Genomic DNA, 18,838 nt, shown 5'->3' on the forward strand with positions numbered 1-18,838 from the left:
GTTGGGATATTGCAGGTTCAAAACCCAATGATACTGTAGGAGTCTGCCTAACCACAGCTTGCCTATAAAAAATAGAATTAATCCATTGAAACAGCACAGGGGGAATCGTCTCTCTCTCCCTCTTTCTCAAAATCCATGACGTCCTTCTTAGAAAACCATGACTAACGTTGAAAATCCGGCAATAACAAAATGTCACGCTGTTAACGACGTTTGGGTGGGAAATGAGAGTGCCACATGGAATAATCGTGGCATTTCTCTCAACGGACAGGATTGTCTAATGAGAAAAAATCTCATTTGACTAAAGACCAGATCCGGACTCCTTCCAGTCCAAAATATAGAAAACTGCATTTTTTTCTTCAGTGAGACGCGTGTTTCCTCCTTGTTTTCCAAATCCTTCTCTTTCACTTGATTAAAAAATAATAAATTTTATAACAAACTGCTAAATAATAATTTTTTATAACAAGATGCTCCCATGTTGGTTTTATATAATTTTGTGCTTGTCTCTAGGACACTTATTTGCTTTCGATCTCGCTTCACATTGCCTTTTATTATACGGTTTTTTTTTTATCGCACTTCCGGCTTCGATACTACTCTTTAGCACTCTGCATTGCTTCTGGTATTCATTTTGTTTCTTGGTAATTATGGATAGATTGAAGCCATAATTTAAAAACTTCAATTCAGATATGAATATATAGGATCCGCTAGAAAATGTTTATTTTTTCTAAGCTAAAACAGATCCAACCAACTACTTCCTAATCCCCGTGGGTCTTTCACATGAATACTTCTCCTCCAATCATTTCTATCCAATGCCATGTCGTTCAAAGCATTCATATCCTTTTCTATCATCTCCATCCAAGTCTTCCTAGGCTTACCCCGGCCTCTTTTAACTAATATATTTTTTTTAATTTTTTTATCCTTTTATCTGAAGCATCATTAGGCCTTCACCGAATATGTCCAAACCACCGTAAACGATTCTCTCTCATCTTATTTTCAATGAGTGCAATGCCTACCTTCTTACTTATCTTTTCGTTTCGAATCTTATCTTTTATTGTATTTTCATACATTCATCTAAGCATACGCATGAAAATATACTTTAATTTAAGATCGGTATCCGAGAAGATATTTGTGATCCAGATTTAATATCCAACATCACCCGATCTGCTCAAACCCTAATAATGCACACTAGTCGGGCTTGGTATGTGTACAAGCTCGGCTCGCCCAAAAAGCTCACTGTGCAGGCTTGGCCCGAGCCTGAACGCTCATGCCGAGTAACTAGCCAAGCTTGGCCCGGTTCGGGGGGCCGTTCTGAGCTATGGGCATGCATAACAGACCGAGCTGGCTTCTCAAACATGATGCCTGTGTTTGGTCGCTGTAACTGCTCGTCTTTCTTCTCCACCCCCAACATTCTTTTCCTCCTCCAAAGTTTTTTTTTTTTTTTTTCAGCTGGTTTGGTTTCCCATTTTCATATCAACCGGACGGTACTGCACAAAAGCATTAGAGAGCTCCAGCTTGTCGAGGTGCCCATTGATGCATCATCGCGTCGCCTCCTGCGTTCGGCCTAGCTGTGATTCTTGAGCTCAGTAGACCGATCAAGCTCGACTCGTTTGCTCATCCGAACTCAGCTCTTGGACGAGCTTAACCGCACCGAGCCCGAACTAGCTCGCCTCGTTGTGCATGCCTACCTCTAGTACGTCCAGCAAGAGAACGAAGTACAAGGCCTCTTTGATGTAATTGTCTGTATTCGTCGGGGGCTTTTGCGTCATTTCGTAAGAACGAGTACCCCCCTTCAAAAGGCCCGCGAATGAGGTGGCAACTCGAAAACTGAACAAACTCGGATAAGAGAGAGCGAAGAGCAAAAGCTACGCGCCTGTGGTGAGAGCGCCAAGAGGCTGAAGAAGAAGAAGAAGAAGAAGAAGAAGCAAAGGCCTCCTCCTCTTCCCCTCCGACCCAACAATGGCCACCCTCATCCACAATGCCTTCCCTCTGAAGCGTGCCCTAGAAGCTAACCCTTCCAGGAGGCACCGCCACTCCTCCACGCCCCCTCCATCTCGCCGGCTCCTCCTCCCCAAGGCCTCCCTACCGTCTCCCAACCGGCGGCAGTTCCTAACCGAATCCGGAGCAGCGGCCGTATCCATATCCGTCGCTCCTCTGATCGGTTTCGGCGGTGGCGGCGATCGCGCCGCGAGGGCGGACGAGGGGCTCTCCGAGTGGGAGAGGGTCTACCTCCCGATCGATCCCGGCGTCGTCCTTCTCGATATATCGTTCGTCCCCGACGATCCAAGTCACGGTCAGATCTCGATCGAAGAGTTGTGAATTCTTTGTAGTTGAGAATTTTTCATAGGTTTTTAGTTTATAATTTGTCCGGAGCAATTTCGGGTGGCATTTTAGTTGAATCGTCGCTTTAATTGGACATAAAAAGGTTTCGATAGGGTTTCATGAATGCAGAAGCAGCAAAACCATGAACAGTTGTTCTTAGAGTCAAAATTGCTAGTAGTTCGGGTGAAGTACTAATTGCAAGTTAATTTGGTTGCAATTTGTTGCATTTTATCTCAAAATTATGCATCTAGAAACTCAGAATGACTACATTTGACTTGATTCGTACTATTATAGACTAGTCGTTAACTAATTGTTTGCGACATCTATTATTGATGATAACTAGCCATTATTTGAACGTTGGATATTCAGTGTAACTAGCCGTTATGCAAAGCTTGGTTGTGTCCAAGCAGCCAAGTTGAGGTTGAAGATGCATTCCTAAGTGGAGCAACTTTGGATTTAAAGAAAGTGCGTCCCACGAGTGCCTCTGAGCCAACTTCTTCGTGACCAATTGCATTCAACCCAAACTTCCAAACGTTAAGTAAACCTTTTGCATGTAGTTGCTGCGGTGACTGTGTAATCCTGATGCATAACAATGTTATTAATGTGTTTGGATGGACAACCAAATTCCATTGACACATAAAGTCGGTAGCATGGTTTCTACTGTCACAAAATCAACATACATTAAGTAATTGTTCAGTTTCCTGATTTACTTTTCTTACTTCCTGATGATTAAAAAGCCCTTTTTAGCCAACCATGCAAAATAAAGAATGTGAAGACCTAAGGTAGGTCATCTTCTTGTCCATCAGTCTCTCTGAATGTGAGAAATTGATTATAATGATCGGTTAACCAGACCCCTGAACTTTCTTGGAGTTTTGGCTCATCTTGGAAAGCCATTCCCTTGGTAGACATGTTCAGAAGGTTTGAATTTCTTATAGATTCTTTCGCTCAGCATTATATACTTAACAAGGTCAAGTAACACTGGATGGCTTGCCAAATTCCAATTGCATTGACAGGTCTACTGACAATTGGTTTTGGCAATCAGCCTACTGGTATAGGAAAGTGTGGACAGGAACAATCCACGATTGGAAAAGATGGATAAGCAGGGCTAAGGTTAACATCGGACACTTTGACAAATGAGGTGTTGATGGCAATTCAATTCCAAGATGTTCTTCATGACCTGAGCATGCCTAATCCAAATTTGCTGTATTATGAAACTTAGACACAAATTTTCAATGATGCATAATCTTACACCGTGCTGCATTATCAAGTATGGCATAACTGATTATATATTTTCAGCACCCATGACTAGACTATCTGGCTTAAGAACTTCAACTAATCCTGATTCAGGTTTCCTTTTGGGCACAAGACAAACAATTTTGGAGACAAAAGATGGTGGTAACACTTGGGTTCCACGTTCAATTCCTTCTGCAGAAGATGAAGATTTCAATTACAGGTTCAATTCTATTAGTTTCAAGGGGAAGGAGGGGTGGATTGTTGGGAAACCAGCAATTTTATTGTACACTGCAAATGCAGGAGAAAGTTGGGAAAGGATGCCTTTGAGTGCGCAACTTCCTGGAGATATGGTATCTTATGCTGTAGTTTGCGAAAATGATAACTATATTTGTTGTATTTCCTGTCTGAATCTGTTAGTGACTTTTCTACATTCTGTTCTGTAGGTATATATCAAAGCAACTGGTGAGAAGAGTGCAGAAATGGTTACAGATGAAGGTGCAATATATGTCACATCAAATAGGGGGTACAACTGGAAGGCTGCTGTGCAAGAGACAGTTTCAGCTACACTTAACAGGTCATTTTCTCAAATCTGAAAGAACATTAATTGACAACATATTAATGAGGGGTAGTTGAGATGTGGTAATAACTAGTTAGCAAATGCACCCTATTCACCATATATGCCACTTGGTTGCAGTTTTGCATACTGAGAAGGCTAAATGCTAACATGCACCTCCTCTCTGGTGGCTTGGTGATGCCTTCTTTTTGTTAGCATTTGGCATTCTTTTCTTTCCATTTATTACTTTGCTGTCTGTGACTACTACAGATCATATAGGTTCCATCTGTTTGTTCTTTCATAAAGGAAAGCATTGCACCCTTTTCTAAATAATGCTTGTATAAATCAACTTCCACTAGCAATTACTGGGATCTTTTGTTACTTTGCAGAAAAGGATAGAGGTCACCTTCTGGTTATCTTAGTGGTATATTAGATGCCTGAAATGTAGAGTTTGGATGCTCTCACTCTTGATAGTGACCATCAAGCTCTAAGACCATTAAGTCTTCTTTGCAGGGCATAGGATACATAAATTGGTGGTTCATATGTGCATCAAGTTGGTGTTACTTGGATTTTTGTTGTGTGATTAGTATTAGTCATCTATGTCTTTCGCCCGAGTTGCTGTAACATGATGGCTGTTAGTTGGTCATCCTCATTCATGTTGGTCAGTTTACTTGGTTATGCTCAGATGTACTGCCTTAGTTCTCTTTGAAACATGTAGGGGTCCGGGCACTTTGACATCCTTTCAAAAATTTTTGACATGAATATAAGAATCTTGTGATGCACTATATTAATAGAATGGATGGATTTGAAGTAACATCTGGAGATTCCTGGGCTTCAATATTTTTCACGGAAAAAATGCCTTCCCTTTAGTATTATCTTATTATTAGTGCAACCCTGAGACTGGGACATTCTTCCTGCACCTCTTCCTACTACTTGTTAACTTAAGAGGGGTTTTGTTTTTAGCATTTTTCATGAATGGAAGGAAATTTTACTCTAGATGAACTGTTATTAATGAATTAAAAGGCATGTTTAATCTCTACCAAACTGTATGGTTTATTTCTGTGCAGAACTGTTTCTAGTGGTATCAGTGGCGCTAGCTATTACACAGGAACTTTTAATACAGTAAATCGATCTCCTGATGGGAGCTACGTTGCTGTCTCAAGTCGTGGAAATTTTTATCTCACTTGGGAGCCTGGGCAGGTAAACAATCCATGGTTATGCTTTTGTTTGAGAAGTTCCCCATGGGAACGGAGTGTGTTATAATGTTCCAAAGAGATATTCAATAGTTTCAAATATATTATAGTCTAGGCATAGGAAGCATTTTTCAGAAAGTTTTCTCGTTCTTTTGCAGTTGTCAGTGTTTTGAAGTTTAGAATTAGTATGATTACCATTATTTTCTTTTATCTGTCAAAATTCTCTCGGTTTAGCTGCACAAAACTTAGTAGTTAAAGTTGTACCAAGGTACCTAGGTGATCTTTTCTGACCTAGTGCCTAGCAGCAGCTAGGTTATATATGTTTTTTATAATTTTTAAAACATGCTATTCTTGCTTTAATGGTGTTTTTTAAATGTTAAAATAATTTTCAAATCTTTTTCTTATGTTTATGTTTTTGTTTACAATTTTTTGCTATACTTGTATGTTTGTGGGTCTCTAGGTGATGCCTTTGTGCCTAGGGGGACCAATGCCTAAAAACCACCAAGGGTGTGTGATTACTAAGGTGTAAATTCATTCCTGCAGCCTAGACACAAAAATCAAGATTCCTAAATCAGTTGTTGCGTGAAGTTTTCTTAATATTTTTATTACCTTGACATGCAGAATAATGCATTCATAAATGCCATTTTTGTCTCGATTGGGGACGTGATGCCCTTGATAGGAAATGGGCATTCTACTATCGTCTTCTCTGATTTGTTATTTGATATTTTTATCTGATGGAGGCATAGGAACTGGCTCTTGTTGGTGCATAGGATTGGGGATTCCTTTCTCATTGTCCAAGGTTATTATCATGTTGTGGTGCTCAACCTTTTGTGCTTCTACTTGACATGGGTATCTTGCAACCATCACTATCTAGTCTCTTCTAGGACAATGAGTGGTGTCTAGGTTTGCAGCATCAATACCCTTTATATAGGTGAACAAACATTTTGAGATAGATCGTCACTATGTTTGAGATTGCTGACTTATTCACAAAATCTTCCAACTTCTCCTTCATTTGATCTTTAGCAAATTGCCATTATTAACCCTTGAAGTTCCTATAGTGTATGCATGTTTATACCTTATGGCAATGCAAGTATTGAAGATATCCAAATCTACATTTTTAGTATGTCTGGAGCAACTGGAAGACCCACATAAGGACATCAACTTGCCTAGAAACTGCATAGCATATAATTGTAGTCTTGATAAGACCTTGGGGTACATAAGCCGAGCTACTAGCTTACAGAATTTAGGTTGTGATTTCATTTGCATAGGCCCAATTTGATGTGCTTATGGTTTTTTGCATTAATGTGGTATATTCTGGTGCACTTTGCTCCACAGATTGGAATAAATATAGTGTATAATTCTTCTTTTATGTTCTGGGTTTCTGAAATTTGTAATTTGAGCTATGTGACAGTAAGTTGCTATCCATAAATGTAGTGGCAACCTCTCCTACAAGGTATTTATGTATTCTTCTCTTTCCTCAAATTGCAGCCATACTGGCAGCCTCATAACAGAGCGGTTGCACGGCGAATACAAAATATGGGCTGGAGAGCTGATGGCGGACTTTGGCTTCTAGTACGTGGTGGTGGACTATATCTCAGTAAAGGAACTGGGGTAAGTTCTTGTAAAAAGGTTATACATCCTTATTTTCAATGCACAATTCTAATGTAGTTTCTTCATTAACAAAGCTTCCCCTTGATGTTTTCCAAAAAGAAAAAAGTATCACTCAAAATCTTAATACTTTGTGTATAATTGTATCTATTGGAAGGCAGGTGTTATTGGCTATTTAGCAATGGTGCTACCGTGCTAGATAGCATTGTAGATTTTCTGCTTTAAATAAGGATGTATGTTCTAGTAGTATTTAACTGCATGGGAATGATTTTCTATCTGTGCTAGGTAATGGGGTCTGGATAATTCCTGCTTGTCATGTAAGTATTCTCTTAAGGCAGGGCTATGTACTCCATCTTACGCTAGTCGTTCTGTGGCAGTATGGCATGTGAAAAATGATTATGTTTAGCAAAATAGTGGTAAAACCTGCAACTTTAAGTTGACATAATGAAATTGTTCCCTTGCGACTTACAGTGTACAGTTGCGCTTAGAGTCTGTTTTGCTTTTGTTGAGTTTGATGTAAGCTGCCCGGTTCAGGTGAATCAATACCCCGAAGGGGCAGCCCGTATACTTGAACTGTAATAGCCTGCGGGCAAAATTGTGAATGAATTAAATGCGTTGAGCTTTCTTTTGTTCACCCTCGTTGTGATTGCAATTTCTCTCCCTCTATTCTCTCTTGCTCTCTTGCACTCTGATTACAAGCTTCCGTGACCGGCAAGCGAGCTGACGAGTAGGCTTGCGGCGGTAAGGAAGGACCGTCGCGCCGCGCTGGCCCATTGAAGGAAATAGGCCCGTGACAAGTGGTACCAGAGCCCGTTCTCGTGCTGAGGAAGGGACTCCGGAGTCGGTGTCGACAGACACGCCGACAGGCTGCGATTTGTGAGCAAGACATCGTGGCGCCTTATCAACACTTGCGCAACACCAAGGGCAAGGCAGTTGCTGGAGCTGAGGAGATGGGTTCACCTCGGGGCCAAGAAGAGTTGGCTGCAACTGTTAACAAGTTGGTGGAAGATGTGACTTCGCATGATGAAGCGATTTCACGCGCATGTGAATCATTTAATGGATTGAATGATGTGGTGGCGAGCCTGCAAGAGCAGATGAACTTACTAATGGGGCAGGTCACTTCGTTGACGACTACAGTGACCGATCTTGAGATGAGGAACCGTACATTGCAGCGGACGGTGACCCTGAATGGTGGAAATGGTGAGAGACCATCAAGGATTGATGTACCTAGACCCGCAAAATTCAATGGTTCTCGCGACAGCAAGGCCATTGAGAACTTCTTGTTCCAAGTAGAAGACTACTTGGATATCCAGAACGTGACCCTCGAAGATCTGAGGATCAAGGCTGCAGCGGCCTTACTTGATGGTGATGCTATCGCTTGGTGGAGGCGGAAACGAATGACATGGAGAGGGGTCAATGTGTGATAGACACCTTTGACGACTTCAAAGTAGAGTTGCGCAACTACTTCATGCCAAGAAATGCGCAGAGACAAGCTTACCAGATGGTTCGTGAGCTCAAACATACTGGTTCGTTGCAAGACTATGTCAGAACGTTCCAGAAGCTTATGCTGGAGATACCTAACATGCCAGAAGACGACATGCTCAACTGGTTCATTGTGGGACTTCAACCATGGGCACAGTCTGAAGTGGAAAGGAGTAACCCCCGTATTTTGGAAGATGCATATATGGCGGCTGAGCGCTTAGTTGACACTCAGCGCAAGCCTTTCACCCCATCAACCAAAGTTGGGAAGAAGCCTGACCACGGAGGCAAGAAGGATGAGCAGCGCAACGATAAAGGTGAGGCGTCGACACGCCATCAATCCGAAAAAAAAACAGAACTACACAAAGCATAACAACAGCAACAAGGGTGCGGTTGTGACATGTTGGTTCTGTGGTGATAGACATATCGCCCGGCAATGCCCAAAGCGCCTTGTAAAGGACGACGGGCAAGCCAATGCTGCACAGGAAGAATGCAGCGATACTGAATGCAGCGACACTGAGACCATGCAACCGAGGATGGGCGCCATGCGATCGATTAATGCAGCCAGAAGTTGTGCAGCTAAAAACATGCAGGTCAGTAAGGAACTCATGTACGCTGAAGTTATTATGAATGGAAAGTCTACTTCAGCAATGATAGACTCCGGGGCCACACACAACTTTGTCTCGCAGGAAGAGGCAGAGCGGTTGGGCTTGAAGCATGGGCCAAAGCAGAGGACCATTAAAACGGTAAACTCTGAGGCCAAGCCCATCCTTGGTGAAGCAAGGGATTGGCTATTCAAGTGGGAAGTTGGGTCGGTAAAGCCAACTTCTCTGTGGTGCCCCTGGACGATTTTAAGATGATTTTGGGTATGGAGTTTCTGCGAAGCCAGAATGTTATGATGTTGCCAAAATTCAACACGCTGACGATCATGGAGTCAGACCTGTCCCACACAGTGCAGTGCCTTACGCAGAAAGGCAAGTCTTCAGTGTTGTCGGCAATGCAACTAAAGAAGGGTGTCAAGCATGGGGAGCAGACATTCTTAGTGGCAGTGCGCGCAGATGAAGGGAAGGTGGAAGCAGCAGTGCCACCGACCCTAGCCCCACTGTTGGAGGAGTTTCGGGGGGTGATGCCCCCGGAATTTCCAAAGCGTCTTCCGCCAAGACGCGAGGTCAACCACAAGATTGAGTTGACCCCGGGAGCGAAGCCTCCTGCTATGGTTCCATACCGTATGGGGCCAGCTGAGCTGAAGGAACTGCGCAGGCAGTTAGATGAGATGTTGGACGCAGGCATTGTTCGTCCATCAAAAGCCCCATTTGGTGCCCCGGTCCTTTTTCAGATGAAACATGATGGCTCTAAACGGTTATGTGTGGATTACCGGGCCTTGAACAAGGTCACGGTGAAGAACAAGTACCCATTGCCATTGATAGCAGACTTGTTCGATCAGCTAGGCAGTGCCCGTATCTTTTCCAAGCTAGATCTGCGATCAGGTTACTGGCAGGTGAGGATTGCCGAAGGTGATGAGCCGAAAACAACTTGCGTCACTCGCTATGGTGCTTACGAATTTCTAGTAATGCCATTCGGGTTGACAAATGCTCCAGCCACTTTCACGACTTTAATGAACCAGATCTTCTACTCTTACTTAGACAAGTTTGTGGTAGTCTACCTGGATGATATCGTGATCTACAACAGCAACATGGAGGAACATGTCGGGCACTTGCGAACAGTGTTTCAGGTGCTGAAAGATAATGACCTCTGTGTCAAACGAGAGAAGTGTCTCTTCGGGCAGGAGGAGATCAGCTTCCTTGGCCACGTTGTGGGGCGTGGTGTGCTGCGTATGGATGGGCAGAAGATAAGGGCCATCCAGGAATGGGTTCCGCCAAGCAAAGTGCCAGAATTGCGGTCATTCCTTGGTTTGACAAACTATTATCGGCGTTTCATCGAAGGTTATTCCCTCATTGCTGCGCTCCTCACGGATTTGTTAAAGAAGAATCGGGTATGGCTCTGGACAGGAGCGTGCCAAGATGCCTTTGATGGCTTGAAGAAAGCCTTAGTGAGGGAGCCAGTGCTGCGACTGCCTGATCATTCGAGACCCTTCGAAGTCCACACTGATGCCTCAGACTTTGTCATTGGCGGAGTTATTATGCAAGATGGTCATCCGATCACATATGAGAGTCGCAAGCTGAAGGATGCAGAGAGGCGTTACACAGTGCACGAACGTGAGATGACCGCCATTGTGTATTGCCTCAGGACCTGGCGGCACTACCTTTTGGGTGCCGAGTTCGTCGTCAAGACGGACAATGTGGCCACGAGCTATTTTCAGACACAAAAGAAGTTGACGCCTAAACAAGCTCGATGGCAGATGTTTTTGGCTGAGTTCGACTTTGCCTTGGAGTACAAGGTTGGAAAGACCAATGTTGTGGCGGATGCCCTGAGCCGTAGGGCTGAACTGGCAGCTGCGCGTGCGGAGTCTTCTGAAGTGCATTTGGAGGATGCATTGCTGAGCCGCATCCGCGAGGGTACGCAGCAGGATCCGACCGCACAACACCTTGTTTCTCTGGCGCAGGCAGGGAAGACTCGGCGATTTTGGCTACAAGATGGCCTCCTCGTAACAAAAGGGGGACGCATCTTTGTACCACGGTGGGGAAGCCTTCGCCGAGAGCTACTCAAGGAGTGCCATGATACACTATGGGTCGGCCATCCTGGTCAGGAGCGGACCTTAGCACTCCTTGAGCGCGGCTACTATTGGCCGTAGATGAGAGACGACGTTGAGGGGTATGTGCGGACATGCCTCATCTGCCAGCAGGATAAGGGGACAAACCAGAAGGCTGTCGGTCTCCTTGAGCCTCTACCAATTCCAGAACGTCCTTGGGATAGCATCTCCATGGACTTTATTGTTAGTCTGCCAAAGGTAGAGGGCCTCAGTTATATTCTGGTTGTTGTGGATCGTTTCTCAAAGTATGCCACCTTCATCCCAGCTTCTAAGGAGTGCCCTGCAGAGAAGACTGCAGAGTTGTTCGTAAAGCATGTGGTGAAGCATTGGGGCATACCAAAGAGCATTGTGAGTGATCGTGATGCTTGCTTCACGGGCAAGTTCTGGCGTGAAGTATTTCGGCTACTTGGCTCTGAGTTGCTGTTTTCAACTAGCTTTCATCCGCAGACAGACGGGCAGACAGAGCGTATCAACGGGATCCTGGAGCAGTACCTTAGGCACTTTGTTAGTGCCAATCAGAAAAATTGGGTGAAGCTCCTTGATGTGGCACAGTTTTGTTATAATCTGCAGAAGAGCGAGTCTTCAGGCCACAGTCCGTTCGAGATAGCCACAGGGCAGCAGCCACTGACCCCGCACACTCTTGCCACACAGGAAAAGGGAAGGCCATCATTCGCCTATCAGTTTGTTCGCGACTGGCACGAGCAAAATGAGTTAGCGAAGGCATTCTTACACAAAGCGGCAAAGAGAATGAAGAAGTGGGCAGACAAACACCGTCGGCCCGCAGGGTTCCAAGTTGGGGACCAAGTGTTGGTGAAGTTATATCCTGGTCGCACAGGCATCTTCCGCGGGCGGCACCGCGGACTACTCAGAAAGTATGAGGGACCCTTCACCATCACAAAGAAGGTGGGCAAGCTGGCATACAAGCTGGAGTTGCCCCCAGACTTTAAGGTGCACCCGGTGTTCCACGTGTGCAACCTCAAGCAGTTCCATCCAGATGATGGAGACCCGGAACGCAATGTGCCGCAACGCGCTCCCATCATGCAGAGGGCCCCGGCAGCACAACGGGCCGAGAAGCACCTCAGTCAGATCCTTCGCCACAAGGTCCACTACTTGGGGCAAGCGAAGAAATACTTGGTGCAGTGGGAGGAAACAACGGAACCAACGTGGGAGCCTGCATTTCGAATGAACAGACGCTACCCGGCTGAAGTCAGGGCTTACCACGAAACAGATGGCGCCGAGGACGGCGCATGATTTGAAGGGGGGAACATGTTCATGTTCCCTTGCGACTTACAGTGTACAGTTGCGCTTAGAGTCTGTTTTGCTTTTGTTGAGTCTGATGTAAGCTGCCCGATTCAGGTGAATCAATACCCCGAAGGGGCAGCCCGTATACTTGAACTGTAATAGCCTGCGGGCAAAATTGTGAATGAATTAAATGCGTTGAGCTTTCTTTTGTTCACCCTCGTTGTGATTGCTTCTTGTGATTGCAATTTCTCTCCCTCTATTGTCTCTTGCTCTCTTGCACTCTGATTATAAGCTTCCGCGACCGGCAAGCGAGCTGACGAGTAGGCTTGCGGCGGTAAGGAAGGACCGTCGCGCCGCGCTGGCCCATTGAAGGAAATAGGCCCGTGACAGAAATGCAGATGTTGAAAATAAGTTGCTTGAAAATCTCAAGAACTTGGTTTGATCTAAATGAAAGTACAGTTGAGTTTTTATTCCATATCTTGTGTTCATATTAGCAACTTGAAAATTTTGTGCATCTTTAATATTGGATATATAGCTATAGTAACTTATTTGAACCAAGTTACTTGGTCATTATAACGCTTTAAAACTTGATTTGTTACTTAGAAGATGCTGTTTTTTCTAGATGATCTATGACAATATGATAAGGATGTGAATCTGAGAAGTTACTTTTGGTTGAGGTGGGTCTTTTACTTTCAAGAATTATTAAAACTATTATTAGCTTGTAAATAAAAGGAAGGAAAAAAACAATCTAAAGGTGGTAAAAAAGTTAAAATAGAGAATTTTGATCAGAGAGCGTTCCCAAGTGGTTGAGGGTGGGTCCAGATTCATATTTGGGATCATTATTGTGGTTTCTTCCGTTAACAAACCGGAAGGTAATATTTCCTTGGAAGCAAAGGGTAAAGATGGACTGGATGGTTGAGGTTTATCCAAGAAGTATTGTTTTACATTTTTGTCATATTCTTTGATGAGGTTGTCCTAACAATCTTGCTTGCTTTCTTCATCAATGTCATTCTTTTTATATTTAGATATTTGAGGATTCATCATCTCTTTCTTATAGAGATGAGAGCTAATGAACTGTGCTCCATAGGTATGGTTGGTCTTTTTTTTCTGCTCTATGGCTATGGTTTTTCTTTCATATATGAATTCTTGTGGTTTGCATTGTGATAAAGGATGGACGTTATTATTTTTCTTGCAATGCTGTTTTTGTTGTCCTTCAGTTCTACACACACTTTTTCTCAGTTTCAGGTGTTTCATTAGATAGTTAAGTGTTCTTCAAACTACTGTGATTATGTTTTCTTTTTTAGGCATATTGTCAGTTCCTTTTTTGGGCAAAAATTTGAAATTTGATATGTGATGATTTTTGCACTTTTAGATCACAGAGGATTTTGAAGAAATTCCAATTCAGAGTCGAGGCTTTGGCATTCTTGATGTTGGTTATCGTTCCAAGGTAAATTCAAAATATTCAAGTTGGGAGCTGTGAACTTTAAGTTGGTTGCATCATTCTGGGCTTTAAGCACTAGGAATGTAAATTATATTTCTTGAATTATATACCAATCTGATTCCAAGTTTAAAACACTTGTTTGTTGCCTTATTAGATAAGGTTATCTTAGCACTATGATGTAGATTTTAGAAGCTATGAATAGGCCAACAGAATTAATCCTTAGTAAGAAAGACTGAACAGTTCATTTGAAATTGATTCAATACTTATGTTCACTATATGAATACTTAAGTTGTTCATTTGCCTTGGTGGGGTCCAAGCTTATGGCACTAACAACCTGAGTTGGGCACTTGGGTAGCTGTTCTTGTTTTAGAAGCACCATCGTAAATGCAGAAAGTAGAATTGGCATGTGACGTACAAGATTGCTTTTATCTTGCACAAGCTGTGTGGATCAATCTATGTAACATGAGTACTTGTACCAGGCTTTTGTACTTGTGTTGTAGTGTGTTGAAATGAGTAATGATACTGAGTATTTCTAGCTGTGGGCCAATTGAGTTTCAGGCCTGAAACTATCTATCTATCTATCTATCTATCTATCTATCTATCTATCTATATATATATATATATATATATATATATATATATATATATATATATATATATATATATATATATAGGGTGCTTCTATTGTGATACCCAACCACCATCACTTTACACTTGATTTTCATGTATCTAATTACCAAAAGCAAAAACTTACCTCGGAATCATATTTGGCATGTTCTACTTTTTTCATGCTTTAAAATTGAGTCTATCATGATGGTTTGAGGCATTTTAAAACATTGTCAGCTTTATGTGAGCTGGTGGTCTTTTACTAACTTGAAAGATGAATTTTATGGTATGTTGTAGATGGTTAAACCTACTAATACAGTAAACAACTGTCAGATTTAGCATTTGGTCACTAGATTCATATATATTTGGTAGATCCTATAAATGTGATCTACATGGTTGCGGAATGCTTCTTAGTGAAGGCAAATATATGTTCTCACAAAATCAAGTATGGAAGTCAATAGATACCAACTTTTATCACTCTTGATTTTCATATATCTAATTACCAAAAGCAAAAACTTACCTCGGTATGAAATTTGGCATGTTCTACTTTTTATTTTCATGCTTTAAAATTGAGTCTATCATGATGGTTTGAGGCATTTTAAAACATTGTCAGCTTTATGTGAGCAGTTGATCTTATACTAGCTTGAAAGATGAATTTTATGGTATGTTGGAGATGATTAAACCTACTAATACAGTAAACAAACCATGCTAAATGCAGTTGTACTGTCAGATTGAGCATTTGGTCACTAGATTCATATATATTTGGTAGATCCTATAAATGTGATCTACATGGTTGTGGAATGCTTCTTAGTGAAGGCAAATATATGTTCTCACAAAATCAAGTATGGAAGTCAACAGATACTAACTTTTATCAGCTTATCTGATCAGCATTAGCATCAGATTTAATTGTGTCTCATGAACCAGGTAGTTACTTTCAATCCCATGGTGCATATAGCACCGTTGAAAGATGTTTTGGCAGCTCAGTATGACACGTTACATAGCTCACACTTTTACCACCTGTTTAGACCTTTGGGGCTTCAGTTGATCCATGAACATTTCCATGGACCCCAATTAGGAGGAAGATGCTGATACAATGTGCCCCGTTTCTTGCAAGAGGCAGTTTATCTTGGTAGGTGCGATGTCTACTAAGATGAAAGCCCTGATATTGTTGCCTATAGCTTTCCATGTGCATCATGAGTCCCAGAGTATTTGAAGAAATCATTGCTTTTACTTCCATGCATTCTTGTTGCCTCATGGTGATGACTGTCTGAATCTGAGCATCTCAGTGCAATATGAACCCTTTGTCTTGCATCCCGCCTCTTAGAATTTTCAGAGCTCGTCTCTTTGTTTCTAGCCAGCTTAAAAGCATGGCAGGTATGTTTGCTCAATAACTATGTGCTTGATGCCAGGATGAAGCTTGGGCGGCTGGAGGCAGTGGCGTACTGTTGAGAACAACAAATGGTGGCAAAACTTGGATTCGGGACAAGGCTGCAGATAATATTGCTGCTAATCTCTACTCAGTCAAGTGAGTTCTCTTTCAATTTTCATTTCCTCAAAATTTTCTTGTGGGTCTTTTTAATGGAATTTGTGGTGATCGGGTCCAACGAGTTGTGGTGATCGGGTCCAACGAGATAGCTGGATGGTTAGGTCACACTGTCATAACTGAAGGCCTTGGGTTCAAATCCCAGGGAGGTTATCCGTCAGCTTGCCTAATCCAAAAAGCAAAAACAAAAAAACTGAAAAAATGCGGTGATTCTTGGATCGAACATGCCAAGTGGAGAGTATTGTGGACTAGAGTGACATCTTCAAGGTGGCATAGTTATTTGCCAATTAGAATAGAAAAAGATGTCAGCTTCAAGTTGATCTACCAAGTTTTACAACCTCCCGAAACCTTATCTCATTTACCTTTTTATACATTGTCTTTCAATGAAGGAGTGATGCGAACATGCTAAATGAGTTTTTTGGGGTTTGTTGCTTTATTTTTAAATTTTGACCATACAGATGTGATTTGTGTACTATTTTATAGGGACCAGCTCTTGGAGTGTTCGATTTCGACACGCGAGTGGGTTTTTATCAAGGTCAAAAACAACAATGGTCGAAAATCTTTGTAAATTTTTTAGGCTCAAATTATCCTTTTCATCAAACATGTGATTTGGTTATCTATTCCAACTAAATCGACCATACTAAACACATCTATGGGTCAGAATTGCAAAAAAAAAAAAACACCAAAAAAGCTGAAACCCCATTTAGCATGTTTCATTTAGCATATTTTTCTTGCATGTTTGCATCACTCTTCAATGAAGTATTTATTTTTTAATGTGCATGATAAAAGTCTGTGTATTTCGACTGTGGCTGCAGCATAATCAATACATGCGGTTTTGACAACATTTCAGATGGATTACATGACAAATGAAGAAAGTCCACATTTCATACTCTCATAAGGCTTTTTGTTGGCACGATAAGCATGTCCACAGTTTGATTTGTTTGCACATAACAAATGAAGAAAGAGCCATTTCCATTCCAAAAACTTGATTTTATAACATACTCTTTACATCAAATGGAAATCAAAACACGTAATGTACACATCCAATCAAGAGATGGAATATGTATTTACATTTTCTGAATTCGCTTGCTCTGAAATACAGGTTCATCGATAATAACAAAGGCTTTGTACTGGGGAACGATGGTGTTCTGCTTCGGTACCTCGGCTGATCAAGTTCATGTCATGCATATGTCATTGCTTCTGTGTAATTCTTTTTGTAAGAGATCACAATGAGGTATTTTTCAATCTGGATGAAAGCTTTTGATCCAAAAAGTCTGTAATATAATAAAACAATAATATACAGTCGCAGCCTTCTAACCATTTGAATGCTAAGGGCGATATATTCTGAACGTTTTTGAAACTTGAAGCCGGCAAAAGGGGCATCGAGAATCTGCAGACGAACATCTGTGACACAACACATGGCCACAAGGGGCGATCATCATATCAACCTCGTTGCTGAGGCAAATCCGGCAAGACCATGCTGCCTTTGCCGTTTCTGCTTCTTTTGCCGCCGTATCAGCCTTCTCCTGCAAACAGGAAGGCAGTAAGCTTACCATTCATCAACCACAGGGAGAGATGTGACCTGGGATTTTTTACCATAACAATGGAGGGATGAAAACATTAAATGATTCCCCAAGTAAAAAAAGAAACTGAAAGCAAGATATGCAAGGTGTCAATGGAAAGAGAAAACAAGCGACTTTCCTGATGGAGTTTCCACTCCATTATTCTTGATAAAATGGAGTTTTCAGGCATAAAAGCACCTGATATTTTTGCAATCAGTTTCGCACAAGCTAGTTAAGCCCAACAAGCTTATATTGGCCCTCGCCTTTAAGACTAGCAAAGTAAACTTTGCTCTTGACAGTAGGCAGGACTGGAAAATCAGGCTATGTCCAACGTGCCTTCACAAGTATCAGCCCCAACAATGGCCGAAGATGTACCCACCAATAGAGCGCTTTCAAAACCAAGATGCATGCTTTGATTGAAAGCAATGGATCAGTGGAACAGGAAGGCAGGGAAATGGTGTTTAACAGTGTTAAAACTTAAAATGCAGGAAAAGAGGAGAATAAAGAAAGAGAAAAGGATTCATCGAAAAAGACCGGAATATTTTGAAACAAGCATGACCCATGCCTGCATATTCTTAAAATGATGGGCAAATACGAGAGACTAAGCTAAAGGATATTTTCCCAATGTAAATGCTCATTTTTGTTGGTCTAGTTGAATGCAATTCATGAGTTACTTGGAATACATGATAAAGATAAGATACCTGCTCAAGTTGAAGTGCTGCTTGAGTCTCTCTCTCAGTTCTTCTTGAAGACTCAGTGTTGTCTGTAACGACTGCTTTTCAATGTCAATGGGTATACCAACTGACGACATGTCCCGAACCGCTTGGACCAACTCTGTTGCAGAAACTCGACCATGCTGGATTCCTTAGTTGTCAAAAGCAGGGGTTCAATTTTTTATTGAACCGAGAATATCAGATTGGAAGAACTAGAACATAAAACTAAAGAGCCTTGACCAATTGGACTTCAGAAAATCAACTTGACCTACACTAATTCCAATTAAGCCCGGTTTGGCAACTGGGTGTGCATACAATGTACTTGGAACCTGAGACAACCTCAATTGACTGCATTTCTTAGCAAGAATAGGATCATCCACGTATTAACTTTATGTTGGCAAGCATGCAAAAATTTACTTTTCAAGAAACAATACAGATCTCCAGTTTAGCCACAAGGAGTGGAATAAGATGTTCAACATAGGCATCCTCAAAATAACTAGGCATCCTCATGAGAATTAGAGGTCAAAAGTTTGGCTGCATGAATGAAAGTCTAGTTTCTTGGCTTAATGACAAGTTGAAAATAAATATCCAAAGCCTTTGACTGTGCATACAGCTTTCTTAGATGCTTGCCTCGAGCTT

General features: G+C 42.0%; 1 protein-coding gene across 1 annotated transcript; it reads left to right on the forward strand.

Moving 5' to 3' along the window:
• Positions 1 to 1,802: 1,802 nt before the first annotated feature.
• On the forward strand, positions 1,803 to 17,273 carry HCF136 (photosystem II stability/assembly factor, chloroplast (HCF136)). The gene is made up of 8 exons (XM_090014510.1): positions 1,803 to 2,287; positions 3,664 to 3,899; positions 3,993 to 4,123; positions 5,170 to 5,302; positions 6,784 to 6,906; positions 13,707 to 13,781; positions 15,791 to 15,906; positions 17,027 to 17,273. Exons 1-8 carry the CDS (start codon positions 1,954 to 1,956, stop codon positions 17,091 to 17,093), a joined length of 1,215 nt encoding a protein of 404 aa, XP_089870636.1. The 5' UTR covers positions 1,803 to 1,953; the 3' UTR covers positions 17,094 to 17,273.
• The last annotated feature ends 1,565 nt before the right edge of the window (positions 17,274 to 18,838 follow it).

This window comes from Nuphar pumila, chromosome 7, assembly GCF_984573655.1.
Source record: "Nuphar pumila chromosome 7, dmNupPumi1.hap1.1, whole genome shotgun sequence".
NCBI lineage: Eukaryota > Viridiplantae > Streptophyta > Magnoliopsida > Nymphaeales > Nymphaeaceae > Nuphar > Nuphar pumila.

Coding starts and splice junctions, on each gene's coding strand:
- HCF136 (XM_090014510.1), top strand. CDS start 1,954: ATGGCCACCCTCATCCACAATGCCTTCCCTCTGAAGCGTGCCCTAGAA. Junction 13,782..15,790: donor ATGTTGGTTATCGTTCCAAG/GTAAATTCAAAA, acceptor GCTTGATGCCAG/GATGAAGCTTGGGCGGCTGG. Junction 15,907..17,026: donor GCTAATCTCTACTCAGTCAA/GTGAGTTCTCTT, acceptor TCTGAAATACAG/GTTCATCGATAATAACAAAG.